Consider the following 23,166-nt stretch of genomic DNA (forward strand, 5'->3'; position numbering starts at 1 on the left):
CATTTATTCGTGAGGCACTGTCAGAAGCGATTGAGGACACGGGGGTGTTTGGGGGGAGAGAAGGAAGCGAGGTGGGAGGGAGAGCGCAGAGCATCTGGTCTACCAAACCCTCCTCAGCAGCACTCATCACTTAGTCCTCTCCTTCTGCAAACCGCATGCAAAAGTGGACATCAGCGCGACACAGAACAAGACCTGAATATCTGCGACATTGCTGCGTTTATCCATCTGTTAATTCGACAGCTTTTTGGCATCTTTACGTGTTGTAGGTTGGAAAAGTTCCACGAATCTGCACAAACACGGTGGCCCCGTCACGGATCGAGCTGCAGTGCTCGCAGAATATCTGGCACACAACACTGAAGGCATGTCCCGGCCAGAAGCACCGGTTTCATGAAAAGTGCAACAACAACAAATGTTTACAGCATTTGTTTAGCAAGCCCATGTGTTCTTTCTGTTGCTTTGTTCTAAGCTTAGTTATAATGTTGAGCCTGTCTTTTCCTTCCATGTGCTCTCTGGGTTTTTCTACCTTTTTTTTAACTTACTTCCTGTTTTATTTTAAAGGTTCTCCTTCTTTGCCTTCTCCTTTGTTCCTTCTCCTATAATCATTATAATCTTGACTTCACCTGTGTCTTACTGTCTTTCACTCCCCTGTATGTGTCTTTAGTCTGCAGCTTGTCAGTCTTTGTCTACTCGACATCTGAATCAGTTCTTGCAGTTTTTGATTAATACAAAAAGTTGCTCTTCCCCTAACTGCAAATTTTTATTCTTTTGTCTTTTAATTTCTTTTATCTGCATTGTCTCGTTTTGCTTGTTTTACACCAAGGCCTTTTGTATGCTATGTAAAGCAATTTGAATTTCCCTGTTGTTGAAATGTGCTATACTGATAAACCATGCATCAGCAGTGGTTCAGTTATTCACTACAGTACTTTTTCATTTAACCACCTGCCACTTCACCTTGATTTTCAGTTCACTTTATGAATTTAACTGCTAGCATGACACTGTTGTACATTCCTTTTTTAAAAATGACTCAAGTGTTGATTATTCTCCAACCCTATTTCCAAAGGTGTAAGGACGAAGTGTTAAAATAAAGAGAGAAAGTCGTGATTTGAAAATCATTTAAGTCCTATATTTAATTGAAAAGAGCACAAGGACAACCCATCAGCTGTTGAATGTGAAAAAGTTCACAGCGTTTTTACAAATATAAACTCATTTTGTCATTTTGAAACAGGCAATGTGTTTTATAGAGGTTGGAACAAAGGACTGGAAAAGCTGTGTAATACTAAAAGGATTTTAGTATTACACAGGATTTTTGAGTTTGGGATTTTGAATTCTTTTTGTGTTTTTATGATCAGTTTGGTTCTTGACTTTCATGTATTTTTGAATTTTTATTTGTATTTGAGTTTAACTATTCCTCAAGGTTTGATTTCTCTCTTTTACTAGTCTCGACAGTTTCCTAGGTGTTATTTATAATTTGTGGATTTTGTACGTTTTCTGTGTGTTAGGTGTTTGTGTTAGTTATAGACTTTCTCCTTGAGTATTCTTCTCTCCTCCTCTGTGTCTTCCCACTTCTCTGATTACCCTTAGAGTCTATATAGACATGTCTACACTCTGTTGGTTGTCTGTTTGTTCCGTGATCTAGTCTTTGTCCACATTTGCTATTCATGGATTTAAGCCTGTGGACTTTTGTGGACTTTTGCATTCAACCTAAAAAAATTCACTTTTAGTTATTTTAACTGTGTCCTGTATTGTGTCCTGTACTATTACCTGAAATTTTAACAAATTCTCTAGAATTTTGGAAATTTTATCACATAATGTACTCAAGGCTTTTAAAAGATTCAGAGGATCAAAAATCACTGTGTGGCAATGCTGTAGTTTTTGAATGGCCGCGACCTTCAGACCATTTGGCAGTTAGGCAGTCTCGACCCGTCACTAAATGGAAACATTTGGCAGATTGTGAAATGAAAAACACAACAATGAAGGCCTCAAACTGATGAACAGCTGAAGTCATACATTAGGCTACGTGGCTGCTGAAACAATAAACTCTTCTTCCTGATTGGAGCTCCAGATCCTGAAAAGCAACTCGTTTAATCTGCATGAACCAAAGCAAAACTATGACGTGGCTCGTGTCCTTCATCTTTTTCTCATCCAAGCAACTAAAGTAACAAACCGCACACTCACCCTGTTGACGACGCTGCTCTTCCTCTTCCTCTTCTTCCTCGTCTTCCTCTCCCTCATCATCTTGCTCCTCCTCGTCATAGCCGTCTTCCTCCTCTTCCTCATCCATCCCGTCTTCCTCTTCCTCCACCTGCTCACCCTCCATTGCTGTATCTGTTCTCTCCACCTCTATCTCCTCTTCTTCCTCTTCCTCCTCCTCTTCTTCTCCCTGCTCCTCGTTGTCCTCCGAGAACTCGTCTTCCACCTCGCCATCTTCTTCTTCTTCATCTCCTTCCCTCTCCCCTTCATCCTCCTCCTCGTCCTCTTCAACTACCTCCCCTTGCTCCTTCCCCTCCTGCCCCACCTCCATGGCTTCGTTCCCATAGCTGCCATAGCTGCCAGCATCCTCCTCCAACTCACCCGGGCAGGAGGTGAGGAAGGGCCTCCTCTTGGCAGCCGGTTCCAGCGGTTGTTTTTCCAGAGCCTTCCTCTTCTTGGCCAGCGGGCAGCCGTAGATGCTGAGATGGGACAGAGGGCACACACATGATCAGTAACCATCTTTGCTCTCCTATTTACTCTTTGATCGTTTGCCCTTTTGCTGCAAACTGCAACAGATTCAGAGGATAAATAAGTTTAAAAACAGCCAAATCTGACAAACACATTTGATCCTGCTGAGCCAGAACACATACCGGCACTTAGCCATAATCAGCTCACTTCCAAATTTACCATGAAATATGAATCCAGAAGAGTAATACCGATCATACTGTAAATGAAGGGGACGGGGTGCAGGAGGCAGGTGTGTTATTTATAATTAATACCACCTGATTTCCTCTTAGAGAAATTTAAGAGTAATTCTTAACATTCTTGTTTGTGCCTCTTGCCTTTTTGTCAGAAGCGTTTGTTTTACAAGTATGACCTCTGTCTGACTTAACCCTTGTGTGGTGTTTGTATTTTTGTTACTCAGCCAGTGTTCATGGGTCTGGTGGACCCGCTAGAGTTTTGGCTTTCCAAATTAACACTATCAAACAATTTTATGTTAAATTACTCAACAGATGTTTACTTCATCCCAATTACAAGACATATGAACAGCAAACATGGTTAATTTTTTCCCTTTACCTTTGTTAGATCACATTTATGAATTAATGTGCTTCTCGTTTTTCTTTTATATAAAATGTTATAAATAAATCAGTTATAATCAAGTGGAGTGAGTGGAAAGACACAACACATTTACACGTGAAAAAATAATTAATTGTTTAATTTTTCTTTTGAAAAAAACTGAACACGGGTCTCACAGACCCGAACACCATACAAGGGTTAAAGACAGTTTAACTGTGCACATAAGATGTTTACAAGTATAACAGGCAAAACCCAACTATATTTATGTGCTTCCTCAAAATCAAAAGCTTTTGACCATATTAATTATTGTAAATTATTGACTAAGTTACAAGAGCACGGGCTCATATCTGGAAAGGATGTTAAATATTACTGGTATCCTTATCAAACTCTGTAAGTCCAGGGTGGCAGGAGTAAAAAGCAGGGTTTGAAAAGGTGGGACCTTGTTCTGTTCAGTTGGTATGATGAACTTTCTAAAACATTAAAGAAGCAGAACACTGAATGTATGAATGCAGAGAGCATTATTAATCATATGATGCATGCTGATCATTTGTCTCCTTATAGTGGCAGCTGCAGCAGCTGCTCAAGTTGTGGATGTCGACGTGTGATACTGAGTTCAAATCTAAGCGTCCCGTAATATTGATCGCTTTGACCACATTGTTCCCTCATTCTGTTTCAATATCAAGTTTTAAATGTGGTAACTAAAGTCAGATATTAAAGTCACATGATCAGGAATGTTCTGTTATATATGTGTAGCATATAGCTTGATGCACAAGCTTCAAAGATGGGCAAGTGCAACTCAGATACCTGTGATGAGTAATGTTCCTACCTTTCACACTGTGCTGAGAAACTTTAGGTATAAATTTATGTCTCAATTAATTCCTTTTTATAATGTGCTTCTAAACAAAACAGAAACATTCCTCTAGCATCTCAAAAAAACAGGAACCACTGCTTACTTGTGCTGTTGTTACTGATGATTGCTGTTTTGTCTTTTGGATTGAAATTGATTATACGTAGGGCTGGGCTATATCATACCGTTCACGGTAATACCGGTGTAATTTTGGGCAACGATAGGAAAATGAAATATCACGATAGAATATGGGTAAAACGCGCATGTGCAGTGCCTTTGTTTACATACACACATGGCGGCGATGCAGAATGAGAAGGGCGTAAGCGGATCGTTGATTGAAACGGATGAACCAGAATTGGTTTGTAAAAAAGCTGCAACTTCAGGGGTGTGGAACTGGTTTGGCTTTCGTCCGTCAGATACACAACAAAGCACTATTTTTGGTAGAGCATGCTAGCGGGCCGTCGTTATTACCGTGTTGTTTGGAAAATACGGCACACTTAAAAATCAATCCTTTGATTCTTCTGAAAATCAACAGTGCCCCTTATAATCCGTGTGCCTCATGTATGAATTCTGGTTGTGTTTACTGACCTCGAAACGATTGCGTGGCGCTCGAAAATCTGTCAAATGTTTCAGTACGACTTTGCTAAGCTACGAAGCCGCACTGCTTGATGGATTGTCAGCACATTACGGCTACCGTAGGCAGGAGCCTGGCGGAGTGATACGTACTGTGCTTCAACATAATATTACCGTATTGTGCGTGTATAACCTCTTTTTAAGTTTTGTGGATATTATACATGGTTATGCTGAGGATATGTCGGCCAATTTCCACTGGAAATGCCTTTTGGTTAAACTGTCAGCAAGGAATTTGCACTGTTACGTTTTTATATAACTTTAATGCACATAAAAAAAAGCTGCTTGTTTAAGTGAAAATACATTGATGAGGGTTTTTTTGCACTAATAAAGTTGTGGAGTTGTAAAGTATTTTGTCTAGTGTCAATTATATCGTCAGTTATCGCAAATTTTCAAATGTATATCGTGATAAATATTTTTGGTCATATCGCCCTGCTCTAATTATACGTCTACTGTAAAGTTTCGTCCGCTTTATGCGTCTTGCATTTGGATCCTTCCTCCTCTCTCTGAAATCTGTGATGGAGGCTTTTCACACATTTCTGCTCCCGTGAGATAACATATGACTGAATGAATGAGTTCTTTGTGTTTTGGCCTTGAAGAGTTGCTGTCTGCAATAGCACACACCTCCTTCATCCCCTTCCTGACAATACACTGCGTTGGTTTTTGTTGTGAACCTCTCCACAGACAAATTATACATGCATGTACAGTAGGCATGAACACATCCGCACAGTATTTAGGAAAAGCTATTATCACAAAAAGTTATTATACTGTCGATAACAAGTGAGCGCAAACAAAAACATTCAAAAAAAGTAGAAAACAATTTTAATAAAATGTTTAGTGTTTGTTAGTAAGGTGAACAGCACGAGGAGTCTTCAGGTGAATGTTTTAACACACTGAGCAACATACCAACATTTACTTCGTTCCAAGACCTTTTCAAAGGATATAGTATTAAAATATATATATAAATATATGCTGTTAAAAACGTATTGCCATCTCACTCATTTTACCAAATCTTCCCCACATGTCACATTACAGTGTGAAGTCAGATTTTCCCTGAAAACTGTTTCTTTTTAGCTCAAACAAGCAGAGAAACCAAGAGTGTGATGTGTGCAGACATTGTGAGGGTCATGAGTGTGAATGGCTTTGTGTGCACCAGGTTCAAAGGTCAAAGAGCTGTGACTCCCACTGCTGTGTGCTCATGTGTTAAGACACTGGAGTGGATTTCCTCTCGCTGAGGCCCAGAATCTGCTGCGAGAAAAAAAAAACCCAAACAAAGCTTATTCAAGCGGGGCCTCAATTACGCAAATCCCATAATAGTCATTAACTGTTGGGAAAATTCTGCTTTAATTGCTCCAAAACAGTGAGCACAATTATACACGGCTTTAATGTGGATTTTAGGAAATCAATTAGGCCATTTCCATATGAAAGAGCTTATTTTATGTTTGGAGGGCGAGATGGAGGAGGTGGCTGTGTCTTTCTGACAAAAACCGCTGCGTGTTTTTTGCACAAACCTGCACAAAAGACTTTCTTCTTTTAATTTCACCGGCTCAACAACAATGTAGGAAAGTGCCTATTGGCGTTGGTCTATATTACTGAACTCACTGCTAAATCATTGCCCATGAAGAAACCGTCCCAGGAATTTTCTGAGATCATTCTGAAACCTTCCTAAAGCAGTAAAGTGCAAGCAGCTCATTAAGAGAGTTTCTTAACCCTCTGCATTTTCCAAAGGGATGATTTGAAGCCTAGAATTTAGGTTTTGTTGCTACCGAAGCCAAAAAAATCCCAGTTTGAGAAATGAGGGATCGTGCGTGGGTGATGCAAACAAGCAGCAACTGCTACAACAACAAAAATCTACCCCTCCTTAAGCATATTTATCTCCCTAATGATAAAAATAACAACAATAAATGTGACATTTCATATCTTCTTCCTCTACTTGGCGGTTCCCTTTAGAGTTCACCACAGACCCCTAAAGAAAGCGGCAACCCAGCCACAGCGGGCAACAAGCCGCTTCCCAAGCCGGGATAAATGGTGAGGGTCAGGTAGGGAAGGGCAGCTGAGCAACATGCGAATCACAAAGAAAGAATCAAAGAATGACGCTAAATATGTGTAACATTTATTATATTCAGGCAAAGTATCTAAAACAGTTTTTAATTTTTAACCTTTCTTGATTGAAATGGTTCAAAACCCAGGTGCTAGGCTTTTCACTGTACTGTCAAAAAATAGGTATAGTAAAAGTCCATTTTTGGCCCTACAGATACAAACACACAAACTCTGTAGGGCTAAATATTGGCCCTCAAGTTACTATATGAACCTTTTTTGAGGGTCAAGTAACTAAATATGTACTCTATGTAGTAAAAGGTACATAGATCCTAGATTTTAGAGTGATACATTTAAAGACATGCATGAACAAATTATAAGTTATATAAGTTTAATTCTATTTTAGTCTTGTACATTGGCAGCAAGGTGCAGAATTGAGATCTTTTTCAGCAAATAGGCTTCAGGTTCAGCTCGTTCCGTTCTTCTTCTTGTTTCCCCCCACAGTCAAATGACATGCATGTTAGGGTAAGTGGCGACAGTAAGACTAAAACATTGCAGCACAAATGGCAATTTTAAGTGTGTGAATAATAATAATAATAATAATAATAATAATAATGGGTACACCCCTACCACCGCCAAGAATGTCAGATTTTGAAGTTTTGGGGGGTTTTTTAATATCATTTTTTGTACCATAATATTAAGGTTGTACAAAATCTGTCACCACAGGTACACAACAAGGGTACAAAAAAGTACTTATGAGAAGTCATACTTTAAATGGATAAGTAACACAGTGATGATATTACAGATGTACTGACTATACGTTCTGCTTCCAGGTCTCTTAGGTCATCCTCCCACCAACATTTCTCAGTCCTCATCTCTCCAAAGTGGCCATGCTTTCTCTGTGCTTGCCCCCAGGCTCTGCAATAGTCTGCATACAGTCCACATAAAGTCCAGTCCAGGTGTTAAAAATGCTAAATTAGGTCTTAAAAGCCATCTATTTTTACTTAGTTCATGTTACTCTGTTAAGTTACTGGACTCTGTTTACATTTAACTTACATTTAGTAAGTTACACTGTTAAAAAACAAAAAAAACAAATACTTGTAATTTTCTTCTAACAAAGGTTTTCCTAAATGGTACAATTAAATGTGTGGTTAAAATGTATAGAAGAATAGATAAATAAATGAAATACTGTAAATTTCTTTATCTTAAAACAGTTCACTGAACTGTAGTTTTAAAGATTTCTTTTACTTTACACTTAGTTACATATAACGATTCTTTTTTTTTCTTTTTGCTTTGAAATGCACATAAACTACTGTTCAGAAAAGAAAAGAAAGAAACTTACCGGGACATATTTGTACCGATTTTGTTTTATAGTGTATTCCTTTATTTACGCTATTTGCCACCATGTTTTTGTGGCTTTTACATTTTGTGGTTGTCATGTTTCTCTTGTCGTTTCTTTCAAAGTCTTTAGCACTAGCTATTCGGTGCTGTCACTATCTATTCTGTATGCTTCTTTTGTACAATCAGCTGGAAAGCATTTTGGGTTAACTCCTGCTGTTTTGCAAAACAGCTACACAAATAAAAGTGACTTTGTTTGACTTGACTACATATATTTTGTTTCTCAAGCAGGAGTAAGTAGCTTCCTATTATCTTATAATCTGAAGAACAAGAAGTAAATCTGTTATGCTAAAAGAAACATTCAGAAGTGACCAAATGAGTGTACAAAATTGCTGAAAATAGACCTGAGTGACATCAATCATCTGATTAAAGCAGATAAAATCCATAAATGGTGTAGTGACACACATTTGTAGCTTGCAAAACTCTTAGCACATTGTAGTGCGTCTGTCTGCTACACTTCCTAGCTGAATGAAAATACGAGGCCAAGAGTCAGTCAGACAGTTTTTGAAGGAATCAGCCTCATTAGGCGATAATGAGCTCATTTTATCACAAGCAGTCTATTAAAAAATGGGTTTGTTTACTTCTTTGCTTTTCTGTCTCTTTTCATCTGGCAACATGAATAAAGACATTTGAAACAGTCCCACATGCAAACACTGTTTTCTACCAAATTGAGTCAGAGTCATGCTAGTTCTGAAACATCTCACCAGTAGTATGCTTATCAGCATTAACACAACAGATGCAGTCTGTCTCTGCTGGCACAGGTTTCTGATGCACTGACCTCAGACCAGTGTACATAACCTTAACCCAATGCTCTCCAATCTGCGGTCTGTTTATATGAGCTGCCAGAACGGTCTGAAACTCAAACTCTGACGGTGGAAAAACAAAACAGGCAGCTGAATCTGAATCTCCTGCTGTAGCTTCAGCCAATTTTTCCTCTCAAAAAGCTGACAAAGAGGGAAAATCTGTAGAGGTAGGTGTGTACCGTCAGCCTGTCCTTAAAAGCACCATGAAAATGCCAAATCCAATCTTTCTGAAAGTACACAAGAACGTGACCTGTCCCTTTTTCCTTTTGTTACATTCAGGGAAACTTTGAATAAATGTTTCAACAATACATGTTTTAAAGCATCCTCTGCCGTAACTGATGTTCAACAGTGAAGCCTGAGCTTGACTTTGTATTGGCCATATCCAAAGTTACCCAGATAAATGATGTTTCTAATTTCAGAGATATTGTGGAAATGCAACAAAACAGTCTTACATATTTGTTTAATATGTGTATTGAAGGACATACCTGGTCAGAAACGACACCAAGGTTCCTCACAGTTTTACTGAAGGTAATGTTATCCAGAGCAAGCATCTTGTTAGACACCATATTTCTAAGATTTTTAGGACCGAGTACAATAACCTCAGTTTTATCTGAATTTAGAAGCAGGAAATTAAGGGTCATCCAGGTCTTTATGTCTTTAAGCCATTCCTGCAGTTTAACTAATTGGTTTGTGTTATCTGGCTTCATGGATAGATAGAGTTGGGTGTCATCTGCAAAGCAATGAAAATGTATAATGTTATAATGCTATTAGCTAAGGGATCCATTCGCATGAATAAAATGGAGTCTATTGGATAGATATGATGCAAACCACTAAACCACTAATAAAGCATGCTCTAATCACTGTAATAAAATATTATTGTCAACAGCATAAAACACTGAACTCAGGGCTTTTAGGACTGTTCATGAAATGTGATGAATTCTGAATCAACTGCCGTCAGTTGGCTGTTGTATGACTGCTGATTTTTTTTAGATAGATGTCTGTAGATTGGTCTACAATTAAATAAGATGCCTGAGTCATGTGACAGCTTTTCAAGTAATGGTTTAATTACCATCATTTTAAAAGTTAATATAGCTTAATATACAGATGAATCTATGTCTAGTCTGCAAGAAATTATGTATAAAATTGCATCATTATATTTCATTATATATAATCACTGATTTGGGAAATAAAAGGCATCTATTATTTTATTCTTTATTTACTAAATGCTTTGCATAAATATTTCAACAACATTGGATTTTTTTTAAAACTCAGATTTGAGTGTAGAAGGAGAACAGAGCGAGCACAGTGATTAAAAGCTGCTCATTCACCACAAACCACTGCAGTGAATATTCCTTCAAGATGACACGCGCACACATGCAAACACGCTTCTCCTCAAATGATCCCTTCGTCTTTTACCTTATAGGCTGTCAGGCTGCCAACTTTCCTTCCTGCCTGTGCATGTGTGCAAGTGTGACCTCGGCCACCTTGCTGTCTCCCGCCAATTAAAATTCCAGTGGTAATTAAAGCAGATCAGAAACGAGGGAACACTGCAGACAAGGGCGAGAGACTACGCATGGTAATTACGGGGAGGAAAAGAGAGCGAGAGAGAGAGGGAACAAGAGAGGGTGGGTTTACACACTACATTTTTTCTTCATTCTAAACTGGTGTGCTGCAGTCTTGAAGCATTATGATTGAATACATACTGTGGGCTGAATCACTTAATAATTTATTGGTTATCTATATGAGGATCTGGATCTTGGTGCAGTTTAGAATATCCAACATCAGATATTGTTTTTATAAAATAAAGAATGCAACGCAACAGCGAACTCTACACAGTGTTGCATGACAGCTTATCCATTACTGTGTCTAAGTGGACACTCTGTGTGTTTTTTGGACAGCCAGAGTCCATTACTGCCTCTGTGACACAAACTGCAGTCCATTTATGTGGCTATGAGGACAAGTGGAGGTGCCTAACAAAGACACCCACATATTTATCATCATTTCTATGAGGACTTCTGTAGATTATCAATTGTTTACAGGGCATTATTTTTCTGTATGGAAAGGAACAGTGTATTCTGGTCTCTTAAAGTTACACCTGATATTCCTTTTTGTCTCAGTGTCTTTTTAATGGCCAGCAGGTGGCGATTTGCAAATAGAGGTAACATTGTGTAGCAGTCTGTGAGAAAAAATTGATAGTTTGCTCTTGATTATGTATTTAATTAAACACCTTTCTGAGGAGTTTATGTCTCAATCTCTAGTTTAATGTCTTATTAAATTCCTCATGTTATTCACTGTCTAAGTTTCTGCCCTATTTAAAGTCAAATAGACATTAAAGGGTTCGCTTTAGGATTTAACTCTCATGCCATCGAGTTGCTATAGCAAATGAACATGCAGTGTTGTTTTCGAAGCAGTAAAATAAAATGCCAATGGCCAAAAAGCTCAGAATGGGAAGACTCAAACAAAAGCTGGAGTGCTTTATATTGTCTGTGTGTGACAACTAGCAGTTGTCTTTAAGCACACCTTGAATTTACACATTTTTATATCTACATCACGATCAATGACTAGATGGCTGAAAATTCAAAATATTTTCCATTATTCGATTTAGAGAGTATTCTCATTCAGCTCTTAAACCTCTGATCCACCAAAGTAATGCAGGTACACAGTCTTGAAATGGATTCATGCAAAACTGGCCAATAAAACGCTGAATCTGTCAAAATCAATTCATCAATAAATAACAGATGGATCCAACAAGATTCTGCTTGCCATAATTTTCTTCAAACTAAACCTGCTGGTTCCCGAGGCACCAAGGGAGAACTGGGCTCCAACCAGCATTGACACCAAGTGTTGGTGTGAAACAAGTACAAGAGTCACTTTTTTTTCCACTGAGGACACCTGTGAGGGATTTACTGTCTCTACATGAACACGCTGACTTACCAAAGTAACAAAGAGAGTCCGTTTATTTCAGTTTACCCTGCAGTCAGTCTATCTGAGCTTAAAGCATCAGCGTTAGCTTCAGTTTAATCGTACATATTAACACCTGTCAGCAAAATCAGAAATCATTATAACATGACTGCGGTTCATTTATTATTAAACATTGCTAAGGTGAGACTAACAGTTATATATTTTCCCCATTAAGAGGATAAATTATTGTTTATTAAAATCAGCTTTCCATTTGCTATTACTTATGTTAATAAACCGGCAGCTGTGTGATAATTATATCCAAGCATGTGTGGGATTAGTGCCCTCAGCTCTGGTGCCAGAGGTGACAGAGGAGATCTATAAGAGACTGGGTGGTGACAGTGATACAAGGAGTTGGTGGGGGGGAGGTGGTGTGGGCGACACAATGTTCACATCGTATACTAGCAGTTGCCATGGGAGACAGGCTGCATCCCTCCTGGTCCTCATACTGCAGCATCCGCACAGTGCTGTCGCCATGGTGACATCCTCCAGAGAGAAAGCGAGAGAGGTAAAGAGAGAGAGAAAGAGAGGTAGGGGAAGGAGGGAGAATCAGAAGCATGGAGAAAGGGAGAGAGACAGTGACTCTGAACCTGACTGTCTCCTCCCCAAACTCATTCAGCAGCACTGAAAGCACTAACTGCGTCTCTGCCTCAAGGAGTTATTGATCCCAGCAGAACAATAGGGAGAAATAGGGAGAAATTGTGAATGGATCCTCAAAGCAGGAGGTTGGGTTTGGGGAATAAGACGAGACAAAGGGATAAAGCTTACTGCCAACAAATCCCATATAAACACACAAAATCTTCCACATGGGAAACTCAAACTGCACATAAACAGCACACTAATGTAACACATTGTGGTATGTAGTATTCTCTAGAGTGATATACACTCCAGGGTTTCTCATGCACACTGTACTTGGACAGGTTGCTTAGGGTTTTTTTTTTTTTTGTCAGCCACCAAAGTAAAATTTGCAATTCATTTGTATTTTTATCTGTTATGACGACTGAAGGATTGGTGGACAATACCATTATTCTTATTTTGAAATTCAGTCCCTCACGAATCAGCAACCTGTCTTGCACAAGAACACCACTCACTTTTTCACATTCAATGTAATTCGGCTGTCTCAAGTCCCATTTTATGCCCACCATCTTGAACTGCAGCTGGAAACAGCAGCCCTTGTTCTTTTGAGATGCGCTGTGAGCTGGAGGTCCACTCAAACCAAAACCTGAAGCAGCTGGAGAGCTGCTGCCACTGCTTTGTAACTAAGCAAGGCTGCAAAGCAGAACAAGGACTGCCATCGCCTACTGCAGTCCAGCACTGTACTGGAGTCTGTCCATGAGATAAGAAAATTATATATAATATTATTGACTGATTTAAATAATAAAATGTTGGTTCTTTTCTTATTGCTACTGCCAAAAAAATCCAATCTAATTTTCTTGACAGAACATAGTAGACTGTATACAAAGATGGCCAAATCCTCTGGATCTGCAAAGTCAAGACAATATAGCAGTACCACAAGCTGCAGTTTTTCCAGTGGCTAATAGGGGGTGAGGTTTCTGGTTCCAAATAAAAGGCAGACCTTTGGTAAATGAAGCTTATGCTCACATGGTTTAAGGTTTGAGTAAAAAGAAAATGATGACAATGGGAATATTATCTCATTTTCTAACTAAAAAGACGGTTGTTTTGTACATTGCAATCCCATTTAGAGTCAAATTAACAATAAAGCATAAAACATGACTGCCACTTCTGCCCCGACTTCACTTTTCAGACCCAGAAACTACATGCAGCCTTTATTTGCAGCGCATGTCACACACTCAGGATCATCACAAAAAAGAGTGCAATGTTATTGAACAGTCTTTAATTACATAGAGAAAAAAACGGTGAAATAAAATAAATAAATAAATATTTTCCCTTTCACTGAACTACCTGAATCACTGTGCTGAACTACCAGCAAGCAACAGCAAAACAGAGTTAATCTAGTTTAAATGCATCGACATCGCAACTCCTTAAGCCTGAATAAACACTTTGAGTAAAAGTAAAACCAGAGTAATGAAAAAGGATGTAAGGGCAATACTACAGCAAATCCCATCTTTGTCGTCTCACCAACATGAAACCGTTAATAAACAGGTGTGCATTTCCTATATTGACACTCTTTCCCCCCCGTTTGACTCTTTCTTCGCCCAACACTGAAATTCCCGAGCTTCCTCTGTGCCCTTCGCTGCGCCATCCGTCTGCCCTGCCAGCGATTCACCATCATGCCCTCCTCATTATCTCTTTGTTACCACGGGCTTTATCGAAATGCTGTCCTTAGCTGTGCACCCTCTGCATGCCGCCCTCCCCCACGCACACACAGACCAACCACCTACACTTAAAAAAGATATTTTATGCTTATTTTGGACATACTCCAATGAAATCCAAGTGCTTGGATTTCATAATAAATTTCTCTCTCTCTCCATATATATATATATAATATGTATATAATCTCTATATATACATTTATTATGAATACACACACACACACATACATATATGTATATATGTATATCTATATCTATATATATATATTCTCATATTCAGATTTCAAATAGATCTTCTTTGAGGGAAAACCTCTGTGAAATATATATCAAAGACTTGCTTTGATATATATTTCACCTGGTTTTTATAATTCATACGTGTTCTACCAGGATTTGTGCAGAAAAAGTTTGGTGGTTTCATGTTGTTTCACTTCTATGTTTGTGCATACATAACTTCCTCAGGTTTGTTTTTTGTCTTTTTTTGGCAAGAAAAAAAGGTTTTAATGCTTTTTTTAAATTTTAGAGCTCCTCTAATTATGTTGGTAATTCACTATTTCCAGAGGTGATAGAGATCTGAGGCACAAACCATCTGTCCTACAGCCCGAGTGATGTGACCTGAGGACTTCGCAGCGCCACACTCCACCAGATTGGGGTTTTTTTTCTATCTGCAGCCTCGTGACAGAGGGACGAATTTACTGAGATGAAGGCTGTGACCTGCCGATCGAGGAGGTCTGAAACCGTGACATGAGCCCATTTAATGTTGGTAGGATTCGTTTTCTCAGCTGCTGAGTGAGACGTTTGAAGCCTGTGAGCCACCGCCAAGAAAAGTCTGCAACTTTTTTGTTATTCTTTTTCACTTTTCTCTCCATTTTATCTGTTCAAATCCTGTATTGTCATATTTCACAATATACACAATTTGTATCCATTATTTTACTTAAGTACATGAATACAGAAAGAAAGAAGGGGCAACGGCATAGAAACAGAAAGATACAAAGAAGGCAACAACCATGTCTTACAACTTCAAACATCGCCAATAAAAATCCATCCCAAAGATCTGCTGAGGTTTTCAATACCATTATGATCTCTTGCCAACATGTTTTTTTTTTAATATAATATCATTTCTAACGTAGCTTCTATGTTTGAGGAGGAAGTGTCTTTCCTTAGTCATAGGGTCAACGATTCCAACTGATCGAGAAAGTGGCCAAGATTGACTGGAATGTATAAATATTCCTGCTTTGCATTTCGAGCATATGTCGCTGGACATCAAGTGTAAGCAAGCCCAATCTTGTCTGATCTCAGATGGGAGACCATTGGGAAATACCAGGAGCTATAAGGTTGGGGGCAGCTAGAGCAGGTCAGCTACTAATCAGAAAATTGGTGGTTCAATCCCTGGCAAGATACTAAACCCCAATTTTCCCCCCATGTGTGTGAATGAGGCATGTTGTATCCAAGTGCTCAAGTAGAGCAGAACAGCATCATGTAAAAACTAGTCTATTTACTATGAAGTTTAGAGGGAGAAAAAATAAAATGTAATACATAGTTACAATGTATCTACGTTCCTTTTGCCAAATAATCGTCGGATTATTAAACGCATCATTTTTAAATTGGTTGAATATTTTATAAAACACAGCTGCCTAATGCACCATCTCAGGAGAATCCAAAAAATTCCCTCACTGGGTTCTTGTCCATGATAAATTGGCCTTTGGTAATACAGTCTGTCAGTGGTAGATATGTCCAAAAATTCTCTGTCTTCGCCAAGCCATATTTCTGAAACATGTCAGTGAAAGACAGGATCACTCCATCCAAATGAAGGTCTGTTAATTTGAGCTATTGTTTCCAATGCAATCAATTTTACCCTGATCGTTACGGCAGGATTGTGCCATAGCGGCGCACAAGACTGCAATGCCACAGCCCACACATCTGTATGTGTACATTTACCCAAATATCTCCAGAATGAGCCAGTACTGTCCATTAGTAACTGGGTCATGTGATAGACCATGCAGAAATCTTCAATTGTGATCTAGCTTAAGATTTCCAGTGACATTTTAAAAGAATCCTGAACAGGAATGCTAATGATGGCGGATGTGACACAACCTAAGAGTCAATCAACACTCAAAATAGAAAACATTCACGTGTAATGAACCTCTTTACTTTTGCACCTCAGATGATTAGAATATACTGATAATTTGTCCAACACAAAGAGAAAAATCCACAGTTTTGTTTAAGAAACTTACTCTCTGTCAATCTAAAAAATTACCTTGAGTTTTATGTGGACCAAAAACAACTTCTTGATGAGCTTTACTGGCAAAAGCAAGCAGTCAAAAAGTTGTCAAAAAAATTACCATTAGATGTTCCCTTCTTGGTCTCTCAGCTGCTGCTAAATTGATCTTAGTTTCTTAGTAAACTAGTGCATTTACGATTTCACTTTAAGCTCCTGTTGATGGCTCACTAGTAAGCCTCTTCTCTCAGCTACATGACCTTGTAATACCATACAATTCGGTATGTCGTTTACAATTCACAGGCTGAGGTGTTTTATCTGTCTCAGCGGTCTTTGAAGTTGAGGCTCCGGGGCTCTGAAACGGAGGAAACCAGCTGGTGGCGTCATTAACATCTCCTAAACCCCTATTTAAAATGGACTGTTGAAAATTTATGCAAGTATTTCCCTGACTATATTCAATTTTCCACTTTATTTCAGGTCATATCCTTCTTTAAATTGTCTTTTAGCTTACAACTGTTCATGTCATCAGTTTAATTTTATTTGAATACTCAGTTTAAAGGACCTTGTAACAGATTATTTGCTGTCCAGTGCTTAAATAAAGATGATTAGTTCCACAAGTGTCGGCAGGACCGAGCCGATGACGTGTGCTGATTAGGACGATATCCCAACCTTTCATATATACAGGACATATTTTAGAGCTCCCTCAGACCTCAGCTGCACTGGCTTCATTTAAAGCAGCTTCATATCTCAGGCACAAGGAAAATAAAGACCAGCGCCAGCTCAAAGACACTGACATGACAATATATTACAACACCTAACATTATTCTAAGAGTATCTAAGAGCGTCATTTACACTGTAGAAAATATGTCGAGCATCTCATACCTGCGGTGTCTGGCGTACTTCCCGCTGACATGACCGCTGCCATCACAGCCGGGGGTGGGACAGCTGAGAAGGAAACACACATGGTCAGAAAGAAACAAGCAGCACATCATCTGTCCTTCAGCAAGTCTGGATTTTATTTTTCCTGTACCGCACGCAGACCATCTCAATCCAGCACGCAAAATATAATGATATCTGAGGTTCATCCAGGGCTGCACGTTCAGCCTATTTATATCTATCATTCATGCCCTGCTGCAGTTTTTTATAGCTTGTATAGCTTCTTAAGACTTTCGCTTACATGTGTTTTTCTGACTTTTTACATTCTCCAAGTATTTCTGTTCTCCTTGTGTACAAACTGTTATGCATTTTTTAACAGTTAAGTATGCTTTTTTGCATCTATGACATGCATCGAGAGAAAATATCCTCATAAAGGTTACAATACAGTCAGATTAATGCAAGTTAAATAGATGCTTATAAGTATGTTATTACCTGATACCACTACACTTACAAGGGTTTTAATCTGAAAGAGTAGCTTCTGTACACAAAGCAGTCTCTAATGGCCATGAAATTTGTTCAGTATAAAGGTACAGTGAGTTACTTTTTGAGGTTATTTAATAGAACAAATATTGTACACATAAATATACACTGAATAGTGTGTAAGTGCGTCTTCCAATAAACTGAAGCACTCTCATAAACTCAGAATTAATACATTAAAACATTAAAAACACATAGGTGTGGGCACCGCTTTGTGGAAGCTGCCATGTTGTTCCACCATCTTGAATACAGTGGACGAGTTAGACCGCATTTTGTGTATGTGGCTAAAGACACATATGCAGTATGGAAAACATGTAGGAGAGGAGAAATCGTAGGTGTTTTACCTGTGGTGGAGGCAAAATTTAAATTCTTGTCTGCACCTTCAGACCCAAGATATGAAGGATCATAGCTAAGTTTTATCATTTGAGAATGGTTGCTCTACAACAAAGAAGTGAAAAAATAAAGGAAAGCAACAACCCGACCAGCGCTGGGAAAAAATGACATTAAATACAGAGAGAGAAAGATTTTAACCCTTTAAGACCTACCATAGAACCCAGAGCTCATCTTTAAATTTTTACATGCTGTAGTGCCATTTTTGGGAGTACTTCAAGTTGCTATATCAATACAACCATTATATCCCAAATTCATTCAAGTCCATAGTACCTACATGAATGGCAAAAAAGTGCAATAAACTAAAAAAAAAAAATCATTTTGGGGTTTTTTTTTACACATATTTCTATTTTAGAGAATTTTTAGAGAGATATCCCTCAAAACTGTAAATGCCAAAAAGTTGCACAGGAAATTTATTTTGAGTGTCTTCATAGTTTTATTTTTGAGATACACCAATTTTTATGTACTGCGGGAAAAACAAAACAAAACAAAAATATTATAATCCAAACTTGCAAAAAACACAGGCATAAACTCAAACATGAATTTTAAAAGCACCAGCATAACTTCGTAAATGCCCCATAGGAAAAAGAAATACATTTTCCACAAAATTACGTCACTGCCGGTTATCATGCTTGCTCTGCAGTGGCCACCACCACAGCTGAGATTTTACACTTGAATTTCGAGGGATAGGAAACCAGAATTCAGTTGAATGAAATCTGCAATATACTGACATCTAGTGGTGAGATTTCCAACACTCCACCTTTAAAATTATTCAGCTTTGTGTTGCCACCAGAGATGGGCAGTAACGCGTTACTTGTGACGCGTTACTGTAATCTGATTACTTTTTTCAAGTAACGAGTAAAATAAGGGATTACTATTGCAAAAACGGTAATTAGATTACCGTTACTTTCCCGTAGGAACGCTGCGTTACTGCGTTACTAAAACCTGATTTTTTGCGAGAATGTCTCACGACAGTGACGTAAGCGAGTGCGCCGTTAGTGACAACAGCTGTGTGCAGATCAACAATGGATCACATATCGAGTGCAGGAGAGAGTATGAGCGTGCAGCGTTTAAAGCGTGGAAGTACTGACCTTACTTTGAGTTTGATTCCATAAAAAGTGACAAAAACATTAGCGTCCATTGTGCGTGGGAAGAAAACTTCTTTTTACAGCGAAAAAAAACCCTAAACTTCCAAGCAAGCTCCGAGTGCGCCATGACGTAATGGGAAATTCACAGAGAAAGTCGCGGATTCTTCAACTGACCGCGGCACACCTGCACCAGGGTAAACCTCCGCCTATGCCAGTCCTGCTTTACAGGTGAAAATAGAGCAACAGCACCGCTGAGTCTTTGACTTTATTGATTTTCTGCTGTGTTTTACTTGCATCTATTTGAAAGAGTGAGTGTAAACACAAAAAATATTTTATTTTATGTGCTGGAATGTGCAGAAAATAGCTTTAAATGTTAAACTAATTTATTGAAGTCAGAGAATGTTGCATATAATTAAATTTTTGCTTGATGCATAAAGTTAAAAGATTAAAACTAATAAAACAAGTTAAAAAAAGAGACTTTTCCATTTGATTACATTTTGTATGATGGATTATGCAGAAAAAGTAGAATTGGGCTGAAAGATCTATCGCTTTATCACCTATTCAGGTTGTAAATCGTGTTTTTAAAAAGTAACTAAGTAATTAATTACTTTTGAAAATAAGTAATCAGTAAAGTAATGGGATTACTTTTTGGGGGAAGTAATCAGTAATTAGTTACTGATTACTTTTTTCAAGTAACTTGACCAACACTGGTTGCCACCAGTTACTTTGTCCAAGTCAAGATGATCCTCTGGAAAAAAAAAAAATGCTGCATAATCCTGTTTATACCATCATCTCTGAACTCCACAGGAGGTGGCTTTTTCTAAAATTATTTGAGATTGTACAGCAATATCCCATTTTTCACGTGTTGGGGCCTCTAGTTCTAAAAGGTAAATGCTGCAGGAGAGAGAGTAACTTTGAAAAAAGCAGCCCAACTGGGAAGAAATGTGAATTACCACAAAGTCAAAATTTATACAGATTTAAAGTGAATAACGTGGACATTAGCACAGAGAAAAGGTAAAAATGGAAAACTACTCACAACCGTGTGAAGCTGGTGTAAACTCAGCATTAGTAACATCCCACATTTGTCCACATTTAGCTTGTTGTGATCTGGACTGTCTTATCTGTGATTTTTTTTTTCACCATTGGACTCCATTGTAGTTCCTCTAAATTCAAGGCCACTGCTTTTCATTGGATTATTCTTACAGTCGGCAATCAGACAGACAACAGCGCTTCAACTCAGCCTCCTCATTCATTTCTAATCCACAGGGGCACCAATACAAAAGGCTTCAGCCAAAAACTGCAAGGATAACAGTTTTTTTTTTTCCTTCAGCACATATGATGACCTTTTCCAGCAAAACTGTGCAGTGCTGGCCAATCAAATACAAGCAATTGTACATAAAAGCATAATTCACTTACTAGGCCCTGAAAAACTGACTGAAATACTGACGACAAACAAATGTTTAAATTTTATTATCACCTTACATCCTGCTCATCAAAGAGGTTAAATTTTTTATATAGCACCAAATCACAATAACGGTTGCCTCAAGGCGTTTTATACTGTAAGATAAGGACCGTACAATAATACAGAGAAAACCCCAACAACCAGAGGACAGTAACAGGAAGAAACTGGCAGAGCCAGGCTCAGGGAGGAGAAGCCACCTGCCGCAACCAGTTGTGGTTGAGGCCAGAGATAATAATAACTGATAATTAAATGCAGATTGGTGTATAAACATATAGTGACTGAAAAAGAAACAGTGCATCATGGGAATCCCCCACAGCCTAGGCCTATTGCAGCATACTTGAACTAAGGGAGAATTCAGGGTCACCTGATCTAGCCCTAACTGCTTTATCAAAAAGTAAAGTTTTAAGCCCAATCTTAAAAGTAGAGATAGTGTCTGTCTCCCAAGAGAGGTTACAACAAAAGATTTGGAAACTGAAATTTCACTAGCAGATCAAAAATCAGTTTATGCTCATTGCTTGCACGGATTAATAAATTTTAACTGGTTATCGCAAACAAGTGTAACTTCTACCCAATATCATAAAGACATATTTATGACCTAATAACAGTTGTACTGAGATGCTTCACAGAAAGATTCTGGAAAGATTTCAGCATGGCATATGAGAAAATTATCTCAAAGGAAATTCCACTAGAACCAAAGCTGTTTCTACAGAGCTGTTTCTACCGAGTTTCTACCTCAGTTGTTTAAGAACCCAAAAGATAAAAGATAATATTTTTGGAAAAGTAACTCATAGATCTAATCATGTGGAGTGGGCTTTTTGTTTTCTCAGTGTGGATTTTTTTGTCCTGAATAGATCGTTATTTGGTTTCGATATTTTTTCCATTGTAACAGCAGAAAATAAGGAAAACCATAATAGGTCTATTTTGAAATTTCATGCTTAGGGACCCACAGCACCTAATGGTCTGTTGTGATACAGAAAAACTTCACAGACTCAGACCTGTCTGCCGAAAAACGAGCTTATTTAGAAGGTCCCACCAGAAGGATCCATCCATCCTCTTAACAACTAACGCGGTTCACACCAACAAAATTTTGAATCACCAGTTAACTTAACACACGCGTCTTTGGAGTGTTGTAGAAAACCAGAGTAGCTGGTGAGAATCCACGGGCACAGAGAAACAGGCAAACTCCATGCAGCCAGCATGGTGGATTCAGACCCTGTTACTATGATGCAACAGTGCTAACCACTGGACCACTCCTCCCACTGAAAGAAAAGAAAGTGCCCTATCTAAATTAACAGTATCACTTTCAGTTTCATCTTCTTGTAACCACTGCCAGTGTGGCTGCTGTCTTTGTTTTATTGCTTCATGGATATCCCGTTCAGACCGCAGGCACGCGTGCACCTGCGATTTCAGTATGGACCTCATGTGCAGTGTGCAGAAAATTTTGCGAGACTTGGCTCCGTGCAATATTGTCCTCTTTGCCAAAATGAAATTCAAATTTAAGGGATCCAGCGGACATGACAGAAACGCGAGTGTTTGGGTCAGAGAGCAGCCTTTGACAGAGCGATGTAAAGTTGTTAGTCATGCTGGAAGCAAAGCAGCGCAGCAAGAGGAGATGATGTTTTTGTCCCAGGGATTTAGCTTGTTTGTCTTCTCATTACATGAAAAAACCCACACACAAGCATGCACTGTTTGCAGATTACTTTGCACGTGCATCTCTACTTGTTCCCTTTATGATTATCAGTCTTCCCTTGCAGCATCATAAAACCCTGTGAAGCACTGGCTGTTGGACAAAACCTTAAAAATCACATCTGTGATCCAATTTTGATTTCCTGGATTATGTTTTGCATCTTTCTTTTTTTTTTTATCAGCATTTGTTCTGGTTCATTAAGACAGATGTGGAACATTTTCATCTGTCAGCCGCAGCTTTAACAGTTCTTATCTCTTTATGTATTTATTAATTAATTTTTTTATTTCTGCATCACAGCTGTAGATTTCTCCCGAGCTCTGAGTCACGCTTTCAAACCTCTTTGCAGTGAAGACACGCAGACCGTTCAGCCAAATCACGCTGCCTGCCTTCAGGGACTCCACACCCAGCACGACCTCTGACCCCGCACTGCAGAGCTCCACCCACCCTTCCACCCACCCAACATCACCTGATCTATATGCTTTGCAACCTCGGGCTAAAATGAGAGCTGCTCGAAAATAGAGGTGAGGCTCACGAGCGCAGGGAGGCAGAGGAGGTGGAGAACAGAGGGGAGGAGGTTAAAGAGGAGGAAGAAGAGTAGGACTGCAGGTAGGTAAATGAGAGGAATTGGAACAAGGAGTGGAAGTAAAAGAGAGGGAAAATGAGAAGTAGGAAGACAA

At 38.8% G+C, this 23,166-nt stretch overlaps 1 protein-coding gene across 5 annotated transcripts in view; it reads right to left on the minus strand.

Annotated features, from left to right (window-relative positions):
* myt1la (myelin transcription factor 1-like, a) overlaps window positions 1-23,166 on the minus strand; it is a 92,890-nt gene that overhangs the window by 41,754 nt on the left and 27,970 nt on the right. For 4 of the 5 annotated variants that reach the window (XM_086265084.1, XM_086265083.1, XM_086265081.1 and 1 more), the window contains exons 5-6: window positions 17,332-17,394; window positions 2,176-2,669 (exon numbers count right to left, since the gene is read on the minus strand). In XM_086265084.1, coding sequence (XP_086121210.1) covers window positions 2,176-2,669; window positions 17,332-17,394 — 557 coding nt within the window. Of the gene's footprint in view, window positions 1-2,175; window positions 2,670-17,331; window positions 17,535-23,166 lie in introns of those variants that run through there. The other variant, XM_086265080.1, reaches the window with a different exon arrangement.

The sequence above is a fragment of the Aulonocara sp. 'chitande type north' Nkhata Bay genome, linkage group LG15 (assembly GCF_057382095.1).
Source record: "Aulonocara sp. 'chitande type north' Nkhata Bay isolate Kocher_YH1m ecotype deep benthic linkage group LG15, A_spYH_male_GT1.1, whole genome shotgun sequence".
In the NCBI taxonomy this organism is placed as follows: Eukaryota; Metazoa; Chordata; class Actinopteri; order Cichliformes; family Cichlidae; genus Aulonocara; species Aulonocara sp. 'chitande type north' Nkhata Bay.